The 24,158-nt window shown below is 44.4% G+C and overlaps 1 protein-coding gene across 1 annotated transcript in view; it reads right to left on the reverse strand.

Annotated features, from left to right (window-relative positions):
- The window catches only part of DAGLB (diacylglycerol lipase beta), a 68,389-nt gene that overhangs the window by 30,535 nt on the left and 13,696 nt on the right, over positions 1-24,158 (reverse strand). The window contains exons 2-6 of the mRNA XM_085857399.1: positions 22,755-22,909; positions 15,863-16,043; positions 12,574-12,838; positions 5,874-5,984; positions 2,796-2,926 (exon numbers count right to left, since the gene is read on the reverse strand). Coding sequence (XP_085713525.1) covers positions 2,796-2,926; positions 5,874-5,984; positions 12,574-12,838; positions 15,863-16,043; positions 22,755-22,909 — 843 coding nt within the window. The remainder of the gene's footprint in view (positions 1-2,795; positions 2,927-5,873; positions 5,985-12,573; positions 12,839-15,862; positions 16,044-22,754; positions 22,910-24,158) is intronic.

Consider the following 24,158-nt stretch of genomic DNA (forward strand, 5'->3'; position numbering starts at 1 on the left):
ATATGGATGTCCAGAAGCTTTTACAAACTTGATGCTGTGAAGACTGACAGTATGTTGATCTTCGTCTCCTTATCTTTTCTCAAAAAAGAATAAAAAGCAAACAAACAAACAAACAAACACACCCTCAGAGGATGAAACTCAGCGATCACAATCCAAATCCTTCATCTATGGATCTTAATCTTGGTGACACCATGAACTCAACACTATTTTTGCCAGCATATTACAAAAATATTTAAATCTACAGTGCCTATAGAAAGTCTATACCCCCTTTCAAAAATTTCACCTTTTGTTACCTTATAGCCTGAATTAAATCCGATTTTTTTTCCACATCTTAACCCACAACTTCCAAGTGAAAAACAAATTTCAGAAAATTAAAAATACAAAACGAGAATACCTTAATTGGTTAAGCGTCTACCCACCTGAGTTAATACTTGGTGGAAGCACCTCTGACAGCAATTACAGCTGTGAGTCTGTTGGGATAGGTCTCTACCAACTTTACACACCTTTATTGGGCAATATTTGCCCATTATTCTGTACAAAACTGTTCAAGCTCAGTCAAGTTGCATGGGGAGTGTTGATGAACAGCAATCTTCAAGTCATGCCACAGATTCGATTGGATTTAGGTAGAGGCTCTGACTGGGCCACTCAAGGACATTCATCTTTTTTTGTTCCTTAACCACTCCAGTGTAGCTTTGTCTGTGTGCTTCAAGTCGTCATGCTGAAAGGTGAACTTCCGTTCCAATTTCAGCTTTCTTGCAGAGGGCAGCAGATTTTCATCTAAAATGTTTATATATTTTGCTTCATCCATTTTCCCTTCTATCCTGACAAGGCACCAGTCCCTGCTGCTGAGAACTATCCCATAACATGATTCTTCCACCACCATTCTTCATAGTAGGGATAGTGTTCTTTGGGTGATGTGCTGTGTTGGGTTTGTACCAAATGTAATGTTTTGCATTGAGGCCAAAAAGTTCCATCTTGGTTTTATAAAAGGCCACAAAACTTTTTGCCACATGGCTTCAGAATCTCTGGAGTGTTTTTTTGCATACTTCAAATGGGACTCAAGGTCGGCTTTTTTGAGTAATGGCTTTCTTCTTACCACCTTATCATACAGGCCAGAATTGTGGAGTGCTTGAGATATTGTCACATGCACACAGTGACCAGTCTTTGCCATAAAGGCCTGCAGTACTTTCAAAGTTACCATTGGCCTCTTGATGGCCTCTCTGATCAGTCTCCTTGCTTGGTCATCCAGCTTGGAGGGATGGCCTGATCCAGGCAGGGTTTTGGTGGTACCATATGCCTTCCACTTCTTAATGATTGTCTTGACTGTTCCATGGATATTCAAGGCCTTTTAAATATTTTTATACCCACCCCCTGATCTGTGCCATTCCACAACTTTATCCCAGAGGTATTTTGAAAGCTCCTTCGTGCTCATGGTTGAGTCTTTGCAGTGAAATGCACCCAGCAGAGTAAACCCACACAAACAGCTGATTTTATTCTGAAATAGTCAGAATCACTACAAGTTAACTCAGGTGCAGGCCAATGAACTTTGTACATGATTTTGAAAGTGGTTGGTTACACCTGAGCTGATTTACAATTGCTATCATAAGGGGGGTGGACACTTATTGAACAAAGATATTCTTGTTTTGTATTTTTAATCGATTTTCTGAAATTTCTTTTTCACTTGGAAGTTGTGGGTTACGATGTGTAAATAAAAGGTGGAAAAAGTCCAATTTAATGCAATTAAATTCCAGGCTACAAGGTAACAAAAAGTGAAAAATTTGAAAGGGGGTGTAGACTTCCTACAAGCACTGCATTTCCTTTCATCAAACCCATTCATGTTTCAATCAGAGGACAACCGAAACCCTATGATTCATGCAATCATCACTTTACAAGAGTATTACTGGAGTATACCTACCTCTTCCCTAAAACCACTACAACCCATGCAGAACATTGCAGCCATGCTTGTGGTTCAAGCTCATAAAACTGATCACATCACTTCAATCCAGGAAACTCTTCACTGGCTTCCAAGCACATCAACTTGAAAATAGTGTAAATAACTTTTAAAGTTGAAACAAACTTGCTCTTGCTTATATTTCCGATTTGCTGACACATTACAAAGCAGTAAGGATGCCACTGTCTTACAGTAGGAATTTCCTGGTAATCCCTCGCAGAAGGATTAATACTTTTGGTGATATGCGCCTAAACTTTGGAATTAGTTGAAGTTTCACATGATGACCTTAAGTTGGGTGTTTTATCTCTCAAAATCACATCTTTCTCCATTTCTATTTCTCTCTATTTTTATTTACTATCAACTTTTCTTTCACTGTAAAGTGCTTAGAGATTATATTTTGAAATTAAACAAATTGATAGCTCATATTATTTTTTAAAAAAGCTCTGGTTGGTCAAAGAAACTTTTTGGTCCAAGTCTTTCACGAACCAGCAAGCCAGGCAGAATGTTCGACTGAAAGATGAAGGAATTTGGAATTTGTTCAGGGTGCCAGCAATAATTCAATAACTCTTCGCGAAAAGACACCATGGTATCATGTCCACCAACTAATGCTAGCAGACGGGACACCCAGCTGAACGTCCATGAGACACGCTATGATGGAGCACCCTTTCTGCAAAGCCCAAATCCAAGTTTATAGACTGGCCAAAAATAGATCAAAGGTAAATACATGACCTCTGTACCAACCTGTTAGACAATGAAGACATGACAACATGACAACATACACATGAAAAGCATAATGCACAGAAAATGTGTAGAATTTCGGAGGTTGAGAGGAAAGAATGCCTGCCTGGAATGGCGACAAAACAAGCGCAGTCCGGAGATGGGATGCTGCAGGATGTAGATGGGCCAGCCATATGCAGCACTGGCAAACTTCACATAGTATTTTGCATTCAGCAGCTGAGGCTCCAAATCTTGCATCTTGGGGGAATAAATGTCAATAAAGCAATCACAGTACGACTGGCAAAACAAATGTACTGCGACAAAAATGATCATTTCTGTATTTTGTGTGATGTCTTGCTTTGATCGAGTGAAATGGTTGATTATGCAGTTGTTGTTTTGGACTTAGAATTCAGTATGTGCACAGATATGATTGTTTTGTCATAGTGATGGTAAAGCATTTACAATTTTACTTAAGTAAAGTGTCGACAAATTGAACTAGGTTAATAATCAGAGTAAAACGACATGCAATTTGCAACTCACTATAGATCAGAAGCAGGATCATTATTGTTGGAAAAATAACATGGCGAAGTAGCAAAGCAGGGGTTTGTAGAGGAAAGTGGAGACTGGCCCTGATAGGTAGAGGCTTTGGACACCATGGCAGCTGTGTGATTGGCCCTTGATAAACGAGGCCTACGGCTACAAAACGCATGAAATCAGATGTTGGTAGCCAAACAGCGAGGTGAATATAGTGTTGTGGACATCCTGCATGGGTGATCCTCCATTCAGGAGCCAGTCAATAGTGATAGGGAGGGCGTCGACAGACAGAAGCAGCAGATCAAGGGGAAGAGACCAATGAAGATGTTTTGCTGAGTCCTATCACATTGTTATTTTGAACAGAGAGATTCTCCTTCGATATGAGGCCGTTATGTGGGCCTCGGAACCCAGCAACTTTGGAGCTCCAGGTTCAGTGTGGGAAAATTCTGTTCTCCGACACATGCTTGGTGCGGGCATGCTTTCTTGCAAAGCTTGCGTTTCTATCTATCCATTCATCGTATTGGTGATTCTCCACAGCGAGGCCAATATAAAAAATCCAAACTGGTATTCCTTGCAAAGAATGTGAGAATGTCTTTACACTCCATAATCACCTTTTATTTAAGTTTGGTTGGTTTTCCTGTAAATAAGTTCCTATAGCATTGCATTTGATACAATAATGAATGAATTATTTTAGTGGTAAATTATTTAATTATTATTATTGGTTAAACAAATATGTATGTATGTATGTATGTATGTATGTATATATATGCCTGGTGTTGGCGCAGTGGTTAGGGCAGCGGCTTGGGATCCAAAAGGTCCTGAGTTCAAGCCCCGTTGGGCCACTGAATTAATACACCAGGGGGTTGACTCAGCCTGTCATCCTTCCGAGGTCGGCGAAATGAGTACCAGTGTACTGGTTCGGTGTATACCCCGGTTAAAATAGGTGTACCATATCCCTGCATCGTAAGAGGCGACCAGGGTTGCGTCAGGAAGGGCATCCGGCGTAAAACATGTGCCAAATCACTATGCGGATCATACGGATGATCCGCTGTGGCGACCCCTAGAGGGAGCAGCCGAGAGAAGAAGAAGAAGAAGAAGAAGAAATATATCAAATAAAGGAGGTATTTCGATTAAAAACAAATAAAGAAATAAATAAATATTATTGTAAAATACATTATAAATAAATATTAAAATAATTTGTTCGTGGTTGCTGGGATACCCAGTTCAGCATGTTAAAAATCAGTTATCGATTACAGTTTGAATATTTGAATGACAGTTTGAGTCGATGGTTAGATGGAGGTGCTGTGTAATGTACACGTCTACAAGGTAAAGTGTTTATCGCTTAATATATTATCATATAAAGTGGTGTATGATTAAAATTATTCATACATATGTAGTAATACTTCAAATAAAAGTAGTAATTAAATAAGTTTGAAAAAGGATATTGCATTGCTGTGTTGATTGAATGTCTGGACACAACTTTGGGGTTGTTGGTCCATTGATGTTGAGTAATCTACCGATGTGGACCTGCGACCAGGGTTGTGGATCTGCCGTTTGGAGAGGTTCTGGGCTGAAAGGATCGAAACCTCAATGAAAAACGTTGCCTAGCTGATGATCCGGGCAGTTGGGAAATCAGTCATTGCTTTTAAGTTAAAGGTTATAACTTCAAATAAAATAGCTTTTATAAGTACTTTCCAGTACATAATATATTTATGTACTGGTACATAAATATATTATGTACCAGTATATTTGGTCTTTATTTTGATTGCAACTGTCTCTGCTGCTCACTACTGTCAAGTCAATCATTACCTGCTCACTTCCTGTGACTGTTGCTCTGTTGTCAAAACTCCGAGATTTTGTTGACACATTCTGATGAACTGTGCTGTGTATTTGCTTAATTCAATATCAGTTTGAGATATTTTGGGTAAAATGGTCAAACTGTTTTGATTGCAAATGAAGAGTTTGTTTTCTCTTACAAACACTGTGGCATGAGTCCTGTTTTCCCAAGTATTTGGTGAAAGTGCTTGTGTATCCCAATCGCACAAAGTCTGGGCAACAATTGGCTCTGTGACTTGGGGTGTGATCACAATTTTATGCACATGTTCATAACCGTCATGTCTCTTTGTCTCTCTGTTTCTCCCTTCCCCCTCCCCCACCACCAAGTATACACTGCCAAAAGTAACTTTCTTCGTAAGAAAATGTTTTCTTGAAATAAGAAAACAATGGACATTTTTGTTGTGGGTTGAAAATTTTTGTCATTTCAAGAAAATTTATTTTAAGTAAATATTTCCTGACTATAAAAGTTATTTTTGGCAGTGTATGACAATATGGTGGCAATTGCATGATCGATTTAACCATGCATCATAAACAAAATTCTATATGCAATATGCGAATAGGGCTGCAAAAAGTACAATTAGCATCATGGAAGAGAAAGGTAGAACTGACAGTGGGACAAACATCAAAGGATTAACAAACAGGAAAAGAGGAAAGGGAGGAGGGGAAGAAACATTGAAACCAGCAAGTAATGAAACCAGCAAGAACCATCAAGCTGGTGAAAGTAAGAAGCCTGGCAAAGAGTGTGAGCAAGAAAGTGGCTTTGAAAAGCATGTAAACATCAAATTATAAAGAAAGGATGAGTGGTGACTTGCACAAGAAAATGTTCTTTTCATACCCCTGATGGTGTAGAAACATTTGTAGAAACCGCTTGCAGTTCCTCATTATCATGGTACTGATGCAGCAAAGACAAGCCTGCGGCAATGTCGCTAGCAACCAAATCGGTGTCCTGAACAAAAACATTGTGGGAACGACTCAGGTTGCATACAAGTATAGATACAATCGTCATTCGTTTCGTTATAGTAACTCACTTGGCAATGTGAACATTAGATGGATTACAGAGCTCACCAAAAAAAAAAAAAAAAAAAAAGTGAGTGAGTGTGTGTGTTTATATCAATCATACCTCCTGGTTGTAATGGTGAGCATCGGGTGCGGATTATGTCTCGCACAAGAAAACCGCATAATCCGCAAAGAACAACCGTCCGTCTGCCACCCAGACGATTGTTCCCGCTAATGCAAACCATTCAACTAGAAGGCACGTGGTATGATTGGCAGGCAAATCAAAATATGTGGAGCAAGACAAGCACTCCCCCAATCTCCAATGGACATAAAGTCCTGCACCAAAGTGTCACCTCCAATCCAGAGGCCTCGGTCCAGCGACTCTGTCAAACAGACAAAGATTACATGGTCAACATCGGTTAAACATCAAACGGAGCTGCCTATCCGGATATTGGGCTTATTTACCCTCATCGGGATGGCATACCAAGAAATATCTAATCAATGATGACCATATTCGTTGTTTAAACATCAATCGTACTTCTTGGCTGTAATAGTGAGCATCGGCCGTGGATATTGTCTCATACGGTAAAACCGCCTAATCTGCAAAGAACAACCATCCGTCTGCCACCGGGATGATTGTTCCCACAAATGCAAACCAATCAACCAGAAGGCACGTGGTGCGATCATCAGGAAAATCTAAATGTGTGGGATGTGATGAGCACTCCCACGATCTCCAATGGCAAAGCCTTTTGGACCCCCATTCTTAGATGGGAGGAAAAGCACAGGGTAATCTTTCTGGGTTGGGTTGTGGTGGTGTGTGCCGGGGTGGTGCTGAGGTGTCATCCACCAGATGGCGGTCTCCTCGTGTTAACCTGAGGCAGTTTTTCAGGTGGGTAACTGGAATTTTCTATCCTTAAGAGGGGATGATCACCTTTCTCTGCTGTCATCTGAGCTCCAGTGCTTGAACATCGGCAATGCAGCACTTTGAGGTTCGGAGACCGGATCGTGGTGAGATTATGGCGGGTGTTTACGCCAACTGGTTGCTCTGATCATTATCATACCCAAGGGGTTGCTGTAGTTGTGTCCAATAAGCTGACTCCAGTGATAATTGAGGCAACAACAGTCAATGGGTGTACTATGAGACTGAGGATTCGTCACTCTTTGGGAGTCATTTCCCTGGTCTCTGTATATGCTCCAATTGAGGCAAGTGATCACACTGTGAAGGAGACATTCTATGCCATGCTCACGTCTGTGGTTAATCAGTGCCCCAGGCGAGATTTCAATGCATCAAATAGCACTGAGAGGAATGGTTATGAGACATGTGTTAGTCCCCTTGGGTCAAGAACTGTGAACCAGAATAGCACTATTAAATGACTGAGTTCCTTGACTTTGCAAGAAGTCTTAGACTTATGATGGCTAGTTCATGGTTTCAGCACCCACAGCCTCATTGATTGACATGGTATTCAAACGCAGGTGGTGTGGCAAAGGACACTGACAATGTGCTCATTGGAGGATATTCTATAACTGCAGAGTCTACCAGAGTGCTGAGTTCCTCAACACCAACCACAGGCTTGTTGAAGCAATTCTGAAGTTGCAGCACAAATCCAGGAGAATGGTATCATCCCAGCCTAAGCTGAAGGTTGGCAAGCTCAAGGATGAGAGAGTAGCTGAAGAGTTTCGAGCAGGCTGAGTAGGGATTTGGAAGGGTTTGGATGTTTTGGGGGATCCTGAAGAGTTGTGGAGTGCCTTCACTAATACCATCCTTGATGTTGCCGGTGGTGCCTTGGAACTCACCATCAGGCGAAGAAGAACTTTGTCTCCTAAGGGACACTGGATGCCATTGACCAGTCGCAGGGCCAGGCTGTTCAGGGCTCTCAGGGATAAAACTGTACGTTTGCTGAGGGCGGACAAAGAGGACTATGTGCACCACCTGTGGTGAAGTGATTCGCGTCCTGCTTTCAGAGGAATTTGTGCGTTTGCTTCCGCCAAGCCCATCCCTCAGTGTGCTGCAGTTTGAGCTGTGGGTGGTGAGCTCTTGACAGAGGAGTCTGAAGTGAAGGCCTGCTGAGCCAGTTACTTTGAGCAGCTGTACCAGGCTGACCCACCAACTGTTGAGTTTGTTGTAAGGGGTGTAACTATCCCCATTGCTGACCCTCTAATCAACTGTGAACCGCCTTCGTTTGTGGAAACACGGGCTGTGCTGAACAAGTTGAAAGGGGGCAAAGCTCTTGGGATTTGTGGCATCCATGCAGAATTCTCAAGGTTGCTGGAAATGCTGTACTAGTGTCGTATGTAGTTCTGTGCTCTGTTTAGAGCACAGGCATCATCCCCACTTACTGGAAGAGGGGCCTTGTTGTCCCTCTATGAAAAGGGAAGGGTGTAATGGCCAAGACTGCAACAACTACCGAGGGGTGGCGCCACTCAGTGCCGGGCAAGGTCTTTGTTCGGATAATTCTTGATAGGGTTCGCCACCATCTGCTTGAGCACCAGCGTCCAGAGCAGTCAGGCTTTACACCAAAGAGGTTAACGATTGACCGTATCCTTGCTCTTCGTGTCCTCACCGAATGCAGACGAGAGTTTCGGCAGGGGCTGCTTGCAGCCTATGTTGATCTCTGTAAAGCGTTCGATTCAGTGAATCGGGATGTCCTCTGGAGGATTCTTGGTCGATGTGGGGTGCCACCAAAACTGATCGATCTGATGTCTGAACTCTACTCTGGTACTGAGAGTGCTGTGAGATGTGGTGATACCATCTCTGACATTTCCAGTTTTTACTGGAGTTTGTCATGTGTGTATTGGCCCCCACACTTTTCAGTACTCGTATGGACTGGATTCTGGGGAGGATGTTGAGGTCACGGAAAGATTCACTTACCTTGGCAGTGTTATTCATGTCTCTGCTGGTTGTGAGCCAGAGGCCAATAGACGTCTGGGTTGGGCCTGGGAGTCACGGATTCACTGGATCATGGGTGTGGCACTGTCGGTACCTGTGCAGGACGACGAAAGTCCGAGTCTTCAGGTACTTGGTGCTTCCAATCTTGCTCTACGGATTTGAGACTTGGACTCTGACCAGGGATCTAAGATGGAGACCAGGTCTCATCAGAGAATCGTTGGCTATCGCTGGTCGGACGTTGTGTCCAATGAGCGGTTGCTGAGAGAGATTCAAATGAGATTTGTTACCTGCATAGTCCGTAAGCATCAGCTGCAGCTGTATGGACATGTGGCTCATTTTCCTGACACTGATCCTGCTCATCTGATTCTCTCAGCGAGGGAGCCTCATGAATTGAGGAGGCCAATGGGCCGACCACGTGCCTCGTAGTTGCAGCAGGTTGATCAGCATCTGAAGGAGATTGGGATGGGCCAGGCATCTGCCTGGGGGATGGCCAGACGAGGCCCCTTGAGCACCGGCGGAAAGTGGACGCAGCAACACGCTGCTTTGGTGTGTGCTTTCATACCTGACCTGACCTGAATGCACTCTAATGGCTGTATGCCCAACCCAAAGACTTGTATGAAGCTGGGATTAAAGCATTTACCACACATGTCTGGTGTTCATGATGCTGGGGAACATTTTATGTTAAGAAATAGTGAAAGATTAACCAGTTACAGAACATTATTTCTTTCTCGAGAAAAGAAAGTGAAGGTATGTAGATACTGGACCAAGCTGTCTTCCAAATGCATGGCTATACTGTCCTTTTAAACAATTATCCCTCTTTCAAGGAATTGTACATCACACCAATGATACATTTGATGCATTTTTAACGCACCTCTAATAAATTAACAAAGGGTAGGAAACCTTCTGTAAGGTTTAAAAATGCCTGTTGATCATTTTGACATTACAATAAATTTTTGGTTTAGCTCGAGAAGATAACATCCAATCCAGTATATTTATTGCCTCTGCCACCCCCAGGTGAACAGAGGTAATATTTTCACCCCCATTTGTCTGGCTGTGAGCAGGATATCTCAAAAAGTCATGGACGCATTTGGACAAAATTTGGTGGGCAGGGTGTGTGTGTGACTAGGACGAACTGATGAGGTTTTGGTGAAGATCCAGATGTAGAATTTTACGAGTGCCTCTTGACCATTTAAGATGCAAGGCCAAAAACGATACATAGCATGGTATTTCAAAAAGTTATGGATGGAACCGGCCAAAACTTTGTGGACAGGTTGGGGGTTGACAATTTGTCCTTGTGTGATGATTTCCGTGAAGATCCGGAAAAGATAATTTTTTTTCAATTTTCAAAGTGTTTTTTCACCATTGAAAGAGTTGTTGGGTATGTGATAAGAACAAGCAGATTCGATTTTGGTTCAGGTTCGGATGCAGATCTGGCCTATCAGTGGGATAAAAAAAAACAACTGCTCAGCCTGGTGGAGGTATGCGCTCCACCAAATGTTGTTCTTGTTAATATTGTCACTGATGTTATTTTACTGTCACTTTGAGCATTGGTACGGTCGCTGCCTGTGACATTTGAATCACTGCCATTGTCAAACTTTGATTTCTTAATCTTTTGTTGTACACCGCTCCTTCCCAATTCCATACGCAGACAATGCATGACATTATCGCCAGGCGCCGAATGACATTATCGCCAGGCACCGAAGGAAGGGTGTACTCAGTTTTATTTCTTGCTTGTTGGTTTGTACGGGCAAGATATCAGCCATCCTTTGAGCTCGGAAGCTGAAATTTGGGGACAAAAGTGAAGATGTGCTTTGGCAAAATCTGTATTTTTTATTGTTTGATTAATCAATTCAATTAATTATTATCGCTTTATTAATTACTTATTTATTTTATTTCTCATCCTGGCAATATCTCAGGCATATTTTGAGCTAGGAAGCTGATATTTGGACATGACAGTGACCAAGTGGCTATAAAGGGTATTTTTCATTAATCACTAAATTTTCAAAAAGTTTCAGATTCGAATGAAACTGTGGTGGTTTTGGTATGCTATTAGCCAATTGATTAAGAAATTAATTATTTTATTTATGCAATGAATCAATTAAAACTATGATTGCACACCGCTCCCTCCCAATTCTGACTCCATGTGCTGAAAGGCGGCATCGCTGAGCGGCAAGCGCCAAAGGATTTATTTATTTATTTAGCATGGAGGTGGTATACTTTGAATGTACCGCTACTTGTTTAACTTATTTTCCAGTTTTGTCAATTCTAACAGTCCATTATTTTTGGTTTGGAATTAGTGCCTATAAAACTTTAGAAATCACTCTTTCTGATCTTCACAATCTTCATGGTGGACCCACAGTGAAAATTTGACCATCTCTGATAGTGCTCTGTAAATAAATATGAAACAGTTGGCCTTTAAACCAACCAAAATACTTGTCATTTATGGGATTCATGAAAATATTTGAGCGAATTAATCACCAAATGCAAAATCATGGAAATATATTCTCACATAAAGCATTTTCAAATATATTGAACATTACAAAATTAGGTAAAGATGTTGTAAATGCAATGACAGTCAAATTTCTGAAACCAGGCCAACAAATAATCCACTTGTATAGCTCACACCATATTAACAAGATTCCGCAATACCAATTAGACACAGATAATTATAAGCAAGTTGGACACAGGAGAAGGAAATTTAGCCCATCATGCCTGGCCTGTGTTTTAACAACACCAAATTAATTGAATATATCAGTTCATAGACTTCATTTCGCTTGGTGGAGGGAGGGTAGAGGAGGAGCGGTATCAAGAGAGTAGGAGAGAACAGTGGGGGCTGGCACAGGAACATCCCTTACAAAAAATGTTCTGCAGAACTCAATGCTTCCACAATACATAAAAGTAAAAAATTTTACATAACATTTTTGCAGGGTCCTGAGGGTGGTTTTATTTATTTTCTTAATTATTTTTAAGGGTGAAAACTATTGTAGAGTGAGGAATCAAGAAACAGAGTGCATTCCTTTCATGACGAGAGCAGCTCAGATATAACAATCACTACACATGCATAAAAAAACACCCCAACCATACCTAACCTCCCGAGCAGTCATGCCAATGCCCATGTACAAACTCTATCCCCAATATTTCTGAGTACCTAGCTAATTAAGCTTTAAATCCATCTCCTGCTTCTGTTGTCATATCTTTCCAGGAAGACCATTCCATGCATCAACTACACCGAATGAAAGACCCCTGCCTTACTACCATCTCTCATATTCTTCAGTGTCAGACCGTGGCCCCTGGTCCTGTAAATAAAAGCAGCCTTACATGACAGGGGCTGGCAGGATGGCCTAGATGTATGCACACTCACTTCTAAGTGTCTAGCCTGGTACAAATCGTCCTGAATGCACAACACCAGGGTGGAAGTTTATAGCTGTGTCAAGATTTTAACTCAGGCGAGACAGATCAGAGGCGAGTGTGCATCCTGCCACCCATGACCCGAATAACGAATGGCTTCAGATAACACTAGCCTGCATGGTCTCATTCTTATGGACAAGTTGTATGATATTGTAGTCTGCAAAATGAATACCATGATTTACATTACAGAAAACAACAAGAGAAAATGTTTTATTGGGATTTCCTTTTTAATAGTCCTGCTTACCATGAAAAAGTCTCGCATGACTCCAGCAACATGATCAAATGCACCAGCAGCATCTTCAGAAGCCACACAACAGCACAGCAGTCTCACACGTGTGGCCCAGACACGTGTGGCCGCTTGCCTTGCTCCCTGGAAAAGCTGCTCTGTCTCACTCCCTTCTAAGTTGTATGGCAGGCCCTGGGCTGCTGCAACGGCCTCAGAGCTCGAACTTCCCAGTGGGTCAAAGGCGAGGGCGAGGAAGATGAGGGTGGCAATCAGAATGAGGCAGCTGTGCAAGAAAGCATTCAAATAAAAGAAAATGGAAATCAGAAAAATAAAATGAAACATTTACATCTGCAGTATATAAACCCCCCCCCCCCAAAAAACCAAGGTTACAAATGATATTAAATTAAAAAATGACCGTTTTTACAGCCATTTTTCCCTGCTGTGCAGGGGTTTGGCTTTTTTTTGTGAGGCAATGTTTTATGGCCGGATGCCCTTCCTGACGCCAACCCTGGTCGCCTCTTACGACACACAGGGATATGGTACACCTATTCTAACCGGGGCATACACCGGGACCAGTACACTGGCACTCATTTCGCCGACCTCGGAAGGATGACAGGCTGAGTCAACCCCCTGGTGTTAATTCAGCAGCCAACGGGGCTTGAACTCAGGACACTGGGATCCCAAGCCGCCACCCTAACCACTAAGCCAACACCAGGCTTAAGGTTACAAATGATATGCCATGAACAATTAGATAATAGGCAAAAATAAATTGATATTTACATCAATATTGGTCAAGCTACAGCTCAAAGGGGGAGGACGAAAGCCTTTACATGACATGATGGATTCAGCAACCAACACTGCCCAAAATCAATGTGCCCACATTATGGAGTCTAAGGGACTTTTGAGTGAAGGTGTCCAAAACCAAGGTCATGCTTTGGGACCAGAGCAAAAATAAAATAAAATAAAATTGCACAATTTGGCTATATTGCGCTGTTCCACGCCTGCGCACAACCGCAGTGCGGAAATCTTCATCCTGATGAAGTAGCACTTATATGGAAGGAAAATAAATATTGTCAACATTGGGAAATTCCCTCATGCTGTTTGTCAATCTGGAGTTGGCAGCAATTCTATCTTCTGCTTTACCTGCAAGAAATGGATACACAAGAGGTGTAGTAGAATTAAGAGCAGACTCGGATCAAATGCAAATTTTGCCTCCTGGCCCCCCTGGAAGTGGAGATGATTGTGTCAGATGACTTTTGTGTTGTGTTGTGTTGACAAATTCTGTTATTTGGGTGACTTGATTGGAGCTAATGGTGGAGCAAGATCGAGCTCCATTGCTAAAGTTAGGAGTGCCTGGAAGAAGTTCAGAGAATAACCCCAGGCTGAACGGTAGGGAGTATGGGCCCTGAGAGGGAGCAGACAGGATCAAGCAGGCAGCTCATGAGGGCAGAATGTCAGCAGCAAGAGAAGTGTAGAGGGAGCGCATCCCAATGGCAAAGGGCTCGTCCCAGTATGCAGAGTAGCAAGAGAAGCAAGCAGAGGCACACTCCAGCATGTGTGGAGAGCAGGTCTCAGCATGCAGGGAGTGGGGAGCAAATGGTGCATCCTGGCATGCAGAGGACAAACAGCGTGTACTGGCGCATGCGGAGGGGGTGGAGTGGTGCAACCCGGTGCTCAGTGGGGAGGCACATCCTGGCGTGTCGAGCTTGGGGAGATTCATTCCACGACATTGCTGCTGATTTAAAAATCTTTCATTCAAAATTTACTACTTTAAAAAACAATTAGGCTCAATATGTAGCTTTATCAATTAACAATTGTTCAGAAATCACACACACACACACACACACACACACACACACACACACACACACACACACACACACACACACACACACACACACACACACACCAGTTCAAACAAAAAATGTTTACAATACAGTGAAGGAGATGAAGTTGTATCATTCTGTCAAGGTCTCAGCTTGTACACAGCTGTTAGGGCAGGCAATGCCAGACCAGAAGAGAGATGCTAAAAGACTGCACTGGAACCAATGTGGCTGCGGTGAGCAAGAAACATTCTCCGAGAGTCAGTTTGCTGTCTTGAGATTGCAATAACATGGATGGTCTTAAACTTCATGACCCCAAAGGAGAAATATGGGAAGCAGCACTACCAGCCCACAGGGAGGACATGAACACCGCTGCAAGCTGAGAATGGCATAGAAAGGACCCATCACTGTGGAATATTCTGGGGGCACAATCTGGATTTGAAAGCCAGCTTGGACACATGATCAGCCCGAGACAGGTTAGAGCTCATGGGGAGGCTCAGGATCTCCTCCCAAGCAATGGTCAATTTTACGTTTAAATATAAACAACATATATAATGGGTGTCAATAGACAAGCAGATTAAAAAAAAGAGCACTAGGAAGAGGGAATTAAAAGCAGGAAAGCAATAATAAAAACACCAATGCTTCATATCATGTTAAAAGATAATGAGGGCAGAGACAAAGAATCTTCAGAAGAAGAAGGATCTTCAGGCTGGTGCTCCAGCCTCTCACCTTTCTCGGCTTCACGCTGTGGAAACCAAGGCATTTAGGACCATTGGTATCTCCTGCGGTGAGGTTGAGTCTTTGGGCTTCTCACCCTCCCTCACCGCAGGCAGGTCGGTGGTCTTTCTGTCGTCTACAGTCTCCTCTCCAGTCTCGCCCCCCCGCTCTGTGTGCGATATGTCCCCCCCCCCATATTTCCGCAGGGCGCTCAAAGTCCGCCAGCAACCCCCTTCTGGTAAAACTACCAAAATCACGAATCGCTGCTCACCTTCACTATTTTTTTTCCCCTCTTTTTCCCGCCTTTAGAATAAACTCCCACACTATCTTCAATCCCATTCTTCCTTCCAGGCCTTCAAAACAGCCATTCACCACCACCTCTTATCTTCGCCCATCCAAAACCTCGATCGTTTCTACCCTCGTTAATCCACCCAAAACCCACCTCCTTCAAATTCCCTGCTTTCCTTCCTGAAAGTCCCTGTGGTGTCCATCTTGTTTACCCTGTGTTCCCCACCCCATCACTCTCCCTTCCACAGATCTCCTAATGTCTCTGTTCTCCACTGTTTTGTCCTTCCCTCTCCCACCCCTCTTGTCTCATGTCCCCCTTGCTGTGCATTGTGTGTTAGCTCTCATATGAGCCTCGACAATGTATACCAAAAAAAAAAAAGAACAGGTCATACAATTGTTCAAATGCTACAATGGGCTTTGTTTTGCGAACTGACTCCATGATTACTTTGCAGCAGCTCGGTTTTATTCTCATCATGTACCTGAGTGCAAGCGATGCCTGCATTGCTCCAACTGTATTCTCTGCACAGTCCGGTTTCCTCTGAACCTCAAAAACCCAGGAGAGCCCCAAGAGCAGCCATGTGAATTCAGGTACGTAGAGCACCGTCCTCAAGTATATCAGTAATGGCATCCGCCTGCGAGGATGTGGATTGCTGATGGTACCTTGGAAAACAAAGAAGCAATGGAGTCAATTTGTATTACACAATAAGCGTTCTTTGTTCAGTCAGATAAATATCCATAAAAGGTCACCAGTTAAATAGGTGACATTGCAAATAACATTATACTGAAGACAACAATTATACTGAAACGTCGAAGGTACATATATGGTAAAAATCGTCAATATTAGTGGCAATGAGAAATAAACACATTGCCGGTTCAACAAATAATGATTTCGCTCTGCTGGGCATTGTGGCACATACCTGTAATCTGACAACTTGAGTTGGGGGGGGGGGGGAAATAATAATAATAATGATAAAAAAAAAAATATATATATATCTTGTTGCGAATTCGCGCCCGCCGGCGTGCGAACGGCCGCGTAACTCGAATTGCGGCACGTCGCCCACCGGACGGACAATTCTGTCGTGACTCTCTCGGACCAACGCCGGGAGCTAGTCACGGGTGGGCCTTTCGACCTCACCGCAATCGTGCCAATCGCCCACCTGCGCAGGATAGGGTTGCTCGCCAAATTCGATCTACCGAAGTACCTGCGCGAATGGTCGACCGGGCGATCGTACCTCGCCGCAGGTCGACTCCGGACACGAGCCGCTTGGGCGACCCGTTCCGTACTATCGGGATAACCGAGCGGTGTTATCGTCGACCTGGACGGTTCAGATTAATGACTGAGATCTTGCACCCGCTACGAACCCTTTACGTGAAGCAGGATGGAGAGTCAATGGAGGAAAGACAAAGCGAAACGGGCACAGTTCAACAAGCAAGCATTTTATTTCCCGGCACACGGAAAGCACGTATATACAGCCATACACAAAAAGCAAATGCAAGAAGAAAAGCAGTTAAAACCGACTACGCGCACACACGGCAACACTTGTACAGTTTTACTTCACAGACGGCGCCAACACAGACATTTGCACAAAAACCCCAAAGAAAAGAAAGAAGCCACCCTCACAGACAAGGAGGCAGACAGGCCTGTAGGCCAAATGTGCGCGTGACCTGGAGGAGCGGCCAGGTCCGCGAGACCGGGGAGGTCTTACCCGTGTCCTCGTGACGCATTTGCGGGTAAGCCGCAAATGTGGCCGCGCCGCTGTGCCCCGACTCCATGCCCCTTGGTGGGTTTCGTTGGCATGACGTTTGGGGTGGGGTGGGAACGGGGCCCCCTTTTGCACTATCTCAGCATGGGGGAAAAAGGGGGAATTGTTGATGCCCTGGGGGAGAGGAGTGGCTGGCTGGCTTGGGTCCCGCGACGAGACGAGCGATCCCCCACACCGCAACCTCGTCGCCGACCTTCCTGCCTCGGACCTGAGCCCCCTTGCTTACAGTTCCAGCGCGCGCACTCGACTCCACTCCGCCAACGCATGCTCCTTGTCCCCCAAGAGCAACCTCTCGACGACACTCTCCAGCAACTCCAAAACTCAATTTGCTCCCCTCTTTTCTCCAGCTCCACATTCTCCTCCGACCTCTCAAGCGCCCGAGTCGCCTTCCGCTCGCACCTTTATAGCGCTCAGGAGAAGCCAATATGCAAATTTTAGGATCAGAACGCGATTGGAAGCGGGGCCACGCTGCCCCCCCCCGGTCAGCCATTGGTTGGGCAAAAATGGGCGTGAACCTCTCCTGATCCTAAAATTTGCGTATACGGACTTCACATACACACGCTTGGAGGCGGGGCCAAGCCGCCCCGCGCTCGCTAATTGGACGGAGGAGAAGTGGGCGTGAACCGTTTCTGATCCAAATCTCCCCTCGGAAAGGCCGCCACCCACGCTCGCGGCTCGGTGCGCTCGGCACCAATCGCCGAATGGGCCCGAGACAGCCCGACGTTCAGTGTTCACAGGTGGTGCGGTTGTTGGTTGTGAAGGAGAGAGGCGAAGGTGGTGGAGGGTTTGATAGTTATGGTGCCGTTTGGGAATGGCGGTGAAGCGCTGTTTGCGGGATGGAGTTGTGAAGGTAAGGGGAGTGGCTGTTTGCGTTGTTGGCGGCTTACTGGTCGAAAATAACAATAAAGAAAGAAAAAATGGCAAACTCAAAGCGTCGCAGCCCAGAAGAATCACATAAATTCCCTCTATACAACGGGTTTGGGTTAACTACACATGTACCTATGAAGATATCTCACCTGGCGGCCCTTTATGGTGTAATGCGAATTTCCACAGCCGTAACACTATATATATATATATATATATATATATATATATATATATATATATATATATATATATATATATATATATATATATATATATATATATATATATATATATATATCGCATGAGGATGGGAGCTCTGCCCTGTGCCATGCTAGATGGTACAGAGCAACCTGGCCGACACGGTGGCACCCAACCCAGTTTGTCAGGTCAGATAAGATCTGTAACTTGCTCCAGGTATCATGTAAAACCCATACTAACCTGTTCATGGTTGAATGTCGGCGACTAAACTAACCTGTTTCTGTGAGGAGGGTGTATGGATATGAACACCCAGCAGGACTAAAAACAAAACTTGTCAAAGGGCGGAGGAGCTTCTTGCGAGCCAACAGTCATTCATATCTGGTGCCAAACTACATCTGCAGACATCCTGCAGTGAGCTACCTTTCCTAGGAAGTTGGTGGCAGGATTTGCACTCCAGCCACCATAAAAAAAAACACTTTACTCTGCAAAAGCACACCAAGTGGTGTGTGGTGGGCTGGTGCTGAGGTGGGGTCCACCAGAGGTTAATCCGAGTTAACCTGAGGCGGTCCCTTCAGGTGGGTGCCTGGAATGCCTTATCCCTAAGAAATGGGGATGGGCCAGGTATCTGCCTGGGGGATGGCCAGATGGAGGCCCCTGGAGCTCTGGCAGAAAGTGGACGCAGCGACACGCTATGGTTCATGCTCCAAATAAGTACGTATTATTTATAGTTTGTCTCAATCACCCAGGCAACCATTGAAATTTGTCAGCCTACATGTGTGTGTGCGTACCTAGCCAGTGGAAGGCCAGCTGACAGGGTGCACTCCCCTCCACGAATCAGAAAGCAGACACAGGGCTTGCCAGAAAGCCAATTACCAGCCTCGAAGCAGCAGGCCGGCTACAACTAGCACACGCGGTGGCACAATTCGGCCTGATCTGGCCCTGGTCCATTTCAGTTGAGGGGGAACACCAGATGGGACAACCTTACCCAGCTACCACGATGTGGACCAAACCTATCCTCCCCAAGCGGGCTATGCATCAGACAACTAGACGCCAAGCAGTTTAATACAAGAAATGGTGCTTGCTAAACCCTATACGAGCACAAATACCATGCAAAACCTTACTTCGATAATCACCCCCTCCCAAGAACGCAACATCCACCCCCCCTCGTTTGGACCATCAGCCCATGGCAAGGTCACTCAAAAAATCCAAGCCTTGTCTCTTAAATAATCACATGCCAATTAGACAACCAAAAATTTGTTTATTTTAACCAAGAGGGGTTATGGAAGGCGAAGTCAACTCTATCCTTCTTATCGTGCAGCCAGCTCTGTCTCATCATTTCCATATATGTACACACACACAATCCAAACAAACACTTAAAAAATTTCATTCACCCATCTCCCGTCATCAAGTATCAGCTATCAGGGGTCTCTCCTTGCCCTGTGGCCAGCCAAACCTGCCCCCCCACCCCCAACATATCACTTGCCAGTAGCACATGGAACAAAAAATGGGGGTAAGGAATGGCAGTGCTTCACAACTCTCTCCTCAAGAGCTTGCACCACCCGCAGGCACTCAAAACACTGCCCTAATCACAAATTCCTCACTGCCATACCATTTTCAATTTACCTTCCATACAAGTTATGCTGTTCCTAACAGCTATATATCCAATGAACCCATATATCCACTGGGGAGGTTGTTTAATGTTGCAGCTATTCTTCCCTGATTTTCACAACCAATAAAACCCAGTTCTTGTCCAAAATTAAGGTCCCATTAATTTCAGCGGACTATCTGTGGAAGGAAGAGCCTGGTGTTGGCACAGTGGTTAGGGCAGCGGTTTGGGATCCAAAAGGTCCTGAGTTCAAGCCCCGTTGAGCCACTGAATTAATACACCAGGGGGTTGACTCAGCCTGTCATCCTTCCGAGGTCGGCGAAGTGAGTACCAGTATACTGGGCCGGTGTATACCCCGGTTAGAATAGGTGTACCATATCCCTGTGTCGTAAGAGGCGACCAGGGTTGCGTCAGGAAGGGCATCCGGCGTAAAACATGTGCCAAATCACTATGCGGATCATACGGATGATCCGCTGTGGCGACCCCTAAAAAGGGAGCAGCCGAAAGAAGAAGAAGATCTGTGGAAGGTTATATTGTTACGAATTTGGAAGCTTACTGCACACAACAGCCAGGTCCTATAGATCAGTTATATCGGTAAGTATGTGTTTCTAGGTCGGGTCCCGTCCTATATTTAATGGGTGATTAATTGTACGTGCGCTGTGGATTATTTTATAGTTAGGATTTTTTACATCCCCAATAATAACAACACTATGGACCATTTCCCACACGATGGCGTGTCGAACACGCATGTGGGGAGAGTTCCCTCGGTCACCGAGGTTCTGACTCCACGCTTCGGCCAATCGGGAAGGTGTGAGCATGTTTGCCACCTTTCAGCCAATGGGTGCAGAGCGAGCTCCAATAGAAGCAGAGCCTCTTCGGGGGGCAGGGGATCGAGACGCCCCGACACACCCCCCGACCAATCACGGGGAGACGACCAACTTCCCCCGGCGAATGAGGGATGCGGTGACGTGAGACATGTTCCCACCACCCCGGACGCGACCGAGAGAATAAATAGACGGGACGGCGCGGTCATCGTGTGGTTGGTCTTGTCTCGTCTCGTCGCTGGTCTTGTCTTGTCGCTGGCTCTGGTCTCGTCGTGTGCTGGAGCCCGACACTGCCCTCCGTACCCGGTGCTTGCAGCGGCATCGAGTTGCGGGTTCAAGTACCGCCGAGCCGGATCGTCAAGGGCCGCACGAGGCGGGAAGGTCCAAGCTCGCTCTGGTCTCCAGCTCACCTTTCCTCAAGCTGGAAACCTTCAATAAAGACCCGACGGGGTCCATTTCTTTGGGTATTTGTGTGCGTGTGTGTGTCTGTGGGCCCCGTCTGACAAGTAGGATTGTTAAGTGCTTTTTGTTGTACATTATTTGCATTGCTTATTCGGATAACTCTGCTCTTTCTCCCTGCCTATTGTAAATAAATCCCCTCCTGTTGAATGTCCCAGCTCGTCCTTGTCCATTGGTTTGCCGTGCTGCGAACGGGAATTAGGAGGCCTCCTTGTTGCCGTAATCGTGCAATTAGCCGGTAGGGTTCTGGTACTCTCCGCTCGGGGTACGACTCGGATCCGGCTCGGTAACGGCTGGATCACCTAGATCCTGCCGAGGGTGAATATCCCCGGTAATTTGGACGACGTGGGTATTTAGATATATTGATATTGGAAAATGACCCTATCCCACATGGTCGACCTATTGGCGATCTTTGGTCCGATAAGGGACCCGTGACCTTTCGGATTTATCTGAAAGGTAAGACCTAAATTCCGGGTGTTTGGTGGAGCCGACTCTACTGCTCCATCTAGCGGTCACGCTCGCCACCGAGACCCGGCCCCACAACAATATGGCCCTTCCAGGACTTACCCAATCGGGTCTCATTTTTGGAGGGAAAAAAAAAGTTATGCAGAAGACTGGTACTCCAGATGACAGATGACTGGTACTCCAGTTATGCAGATGACTGGTGGCAGTACTCAACCCAGGCCTTGCTAGTGATCCACATCCAATTACTAATGCAGCATGGTGAGCTGCCACATGGAGAGGCTGCTGGACCATGTGCCTGGCTGGTAACCTCCTCAGGCTCTCAGTAGTACCGCCACACATGCTCCGAGTGATCCTCCCAGTCACACCTCTCATAGATGACCAGGAAGGAGCACCTTGGATATCTTAGGAACTTATACGTCCAGTTAGGAACTTGACTCTTAGGAACTTGACAATGCGAGTCCAAATCCATGGCTCAGGCTGCACCCTGATGGAGTATACCTCATGACCGGCGAGGCCTCGCACCCCACAGCAATGAACTCCCTTGGTGCAGGCTCACACATCACAGACACTGATTCACACATGTCACACCCCACAGGGACTAGTGCGTGCACAGTGGCTGCTGGCTCACGTACTGCGAGTGCTCGCTCAACCCCCTGTGGGGTCTAACTTGTTAATTGATTCTTCACCATTGTGTGAGAAGGATAAAAACGACATACAACATGATGTCTCAAAAAGTAATTGACGGATTTGGATGACTTGGTGGACAGGTTGGTTGTGTGACAAGGATGAACCGATTCGATTTTGGTGATGATCCGAATAAGAGAACTTTTATAATTAAAGTGATTCTCCACCATTGAGGGATGGGACCAAAAACTATACATAGCATGATATTTCAAAAAGCTGTCAAAGAGTTATGACAAAACTTGGTGGATGAGTTGGTTAAGTGACAAGAACAAGTCGATTTGATTTTGGTTCAAGTCCGGATGTAGATCCGGCCTATGAGTGGGATACAAGATGTAAACTGTTCAGCCTGGTGGAGGTAAGCGCTCTACCGAGTGCAGTTGTAGTTGAGATAGTTATGCACCCCAGACAATTCACTGGCTCAGTAACTCACACCCACAACACAACATTGCCAGTCTCCCCACAATTTAACCAAGTTAACACATAAGAGAATATAGCATAGTATTACCTTTCATGCTGGTATACACAACAGTTGAAAGGATCAGAATAATTGCAGCCACAATGAGGAGAAGACCAAAAAAGAAATGGCGCACTAATGCACCGCTCGTGCACAGCATGAGGTCCAACTTGTAGCGTCCATAAAACACAGCAATGATTATCCATCTGGGACCAAGAGAAAATAACACATGATCATCACAATGCAAACATGATTTTGTAGCATTTGATACACAATTAAAAGAGCAAATGGTCAAAGGAAAGAATGCTAGAAACAGACAAGGATCAAACTAGAATAATTAAGCAGAAGTATGAAATTTGGCCAAGATACCATAAGATATCCTTCAAGTGAAACATTTCATATCAATAATCTTGGAGGAAGAAGTAACATAAAATCCTCAACATCAATTGGCACAACCAAAACAAATAAAGATAAATTAAGGCTTGTAAATGAGCAGACAACTTACAAAACTCAGTGGCATAATGGTTAGATCATCCGCTCCGAATTCGGAAGATCGGCAGTTCAAACCTCAGCTAAATCATACCAAAGACTTTAACAACAAGAGTTCATAGAACATGATACCCTGCACAGTGTTCATGTATATACCTGAATTTTAAAGACCATTAAAAAAAAAAAAATCCAGAAGTTTAGCACTATTGAAGCAGTCCTATACTTTTCCATCACCCTAAAGGAAATGTCCAAGTACTGCAAAACTGGAGGTTCTTGGAAGTATGATGAAGGAGATTTGTATTCTACAGGTGTTTAAGTATATAAAATTCAATTCAAATAAAAGGTTTAAAGGAGGTTTAAAGACATATAAAACAAGGGTTCACACAATTTTCATTTGGTTCTCCAATGAGTACCAACAGAAATGGCTTGGTACTCATGTGGGAAAAAAAGAAAGAAAAAAAAGTCAGCTTCAAGCATACTAATCTGCTTTCCTAAGCACCTCTCAGCTTAGTATGCATCTTACTCTTCTCTCTATAAGTGCCTTCTCAAAACGTCCACTCCAGACAAGACACTCGCAAGCCACTTTTTTTTTTTCTTTCTTTCTTTACGCTCCTGAGCCTCCCTCTTTTTCTTCTTTGCTCGCGTGTTCTCCTTTTTTTTTTTACATTATACAAGTTATAAACTAACAACATAACTTGTAAATTATAATGTTATCATTTATAAACTTAATTTTGAAATCACAGCATATCAATTATCAGAATCATCACAGAACAATCTTACCTACACTCGCTGAGAAAACCTCCTCTTCTTCCTCTTCGCTCATGTGTTCTCCTTAGATCTATTTTTTTTTAATCTTGTAAGTGAAAATATAACAAATTATAATGTTATCATTTATAAACTTAATTTTGAGCACTTAAATTTTTAAATGACAGAACAGTAAATCAATTTATCAGATTTATCATGGAA

This window comes from Eptatretus burgeri, chromosome 15, assembly GCF_056783735.1.
Source record: "Eptatretus burgeri isolate ZD-2024b chromosome 15, Ebu_testis_v1, whole genome shotgun sequence".
Classification (NCBI taxonomy): domain Eukaryota; kingdom Metazoa; phylum Chordata; class Myxini; order Myxiniformes; family Myxinidae; genus Eptatretus; species Eptatretus burgeri.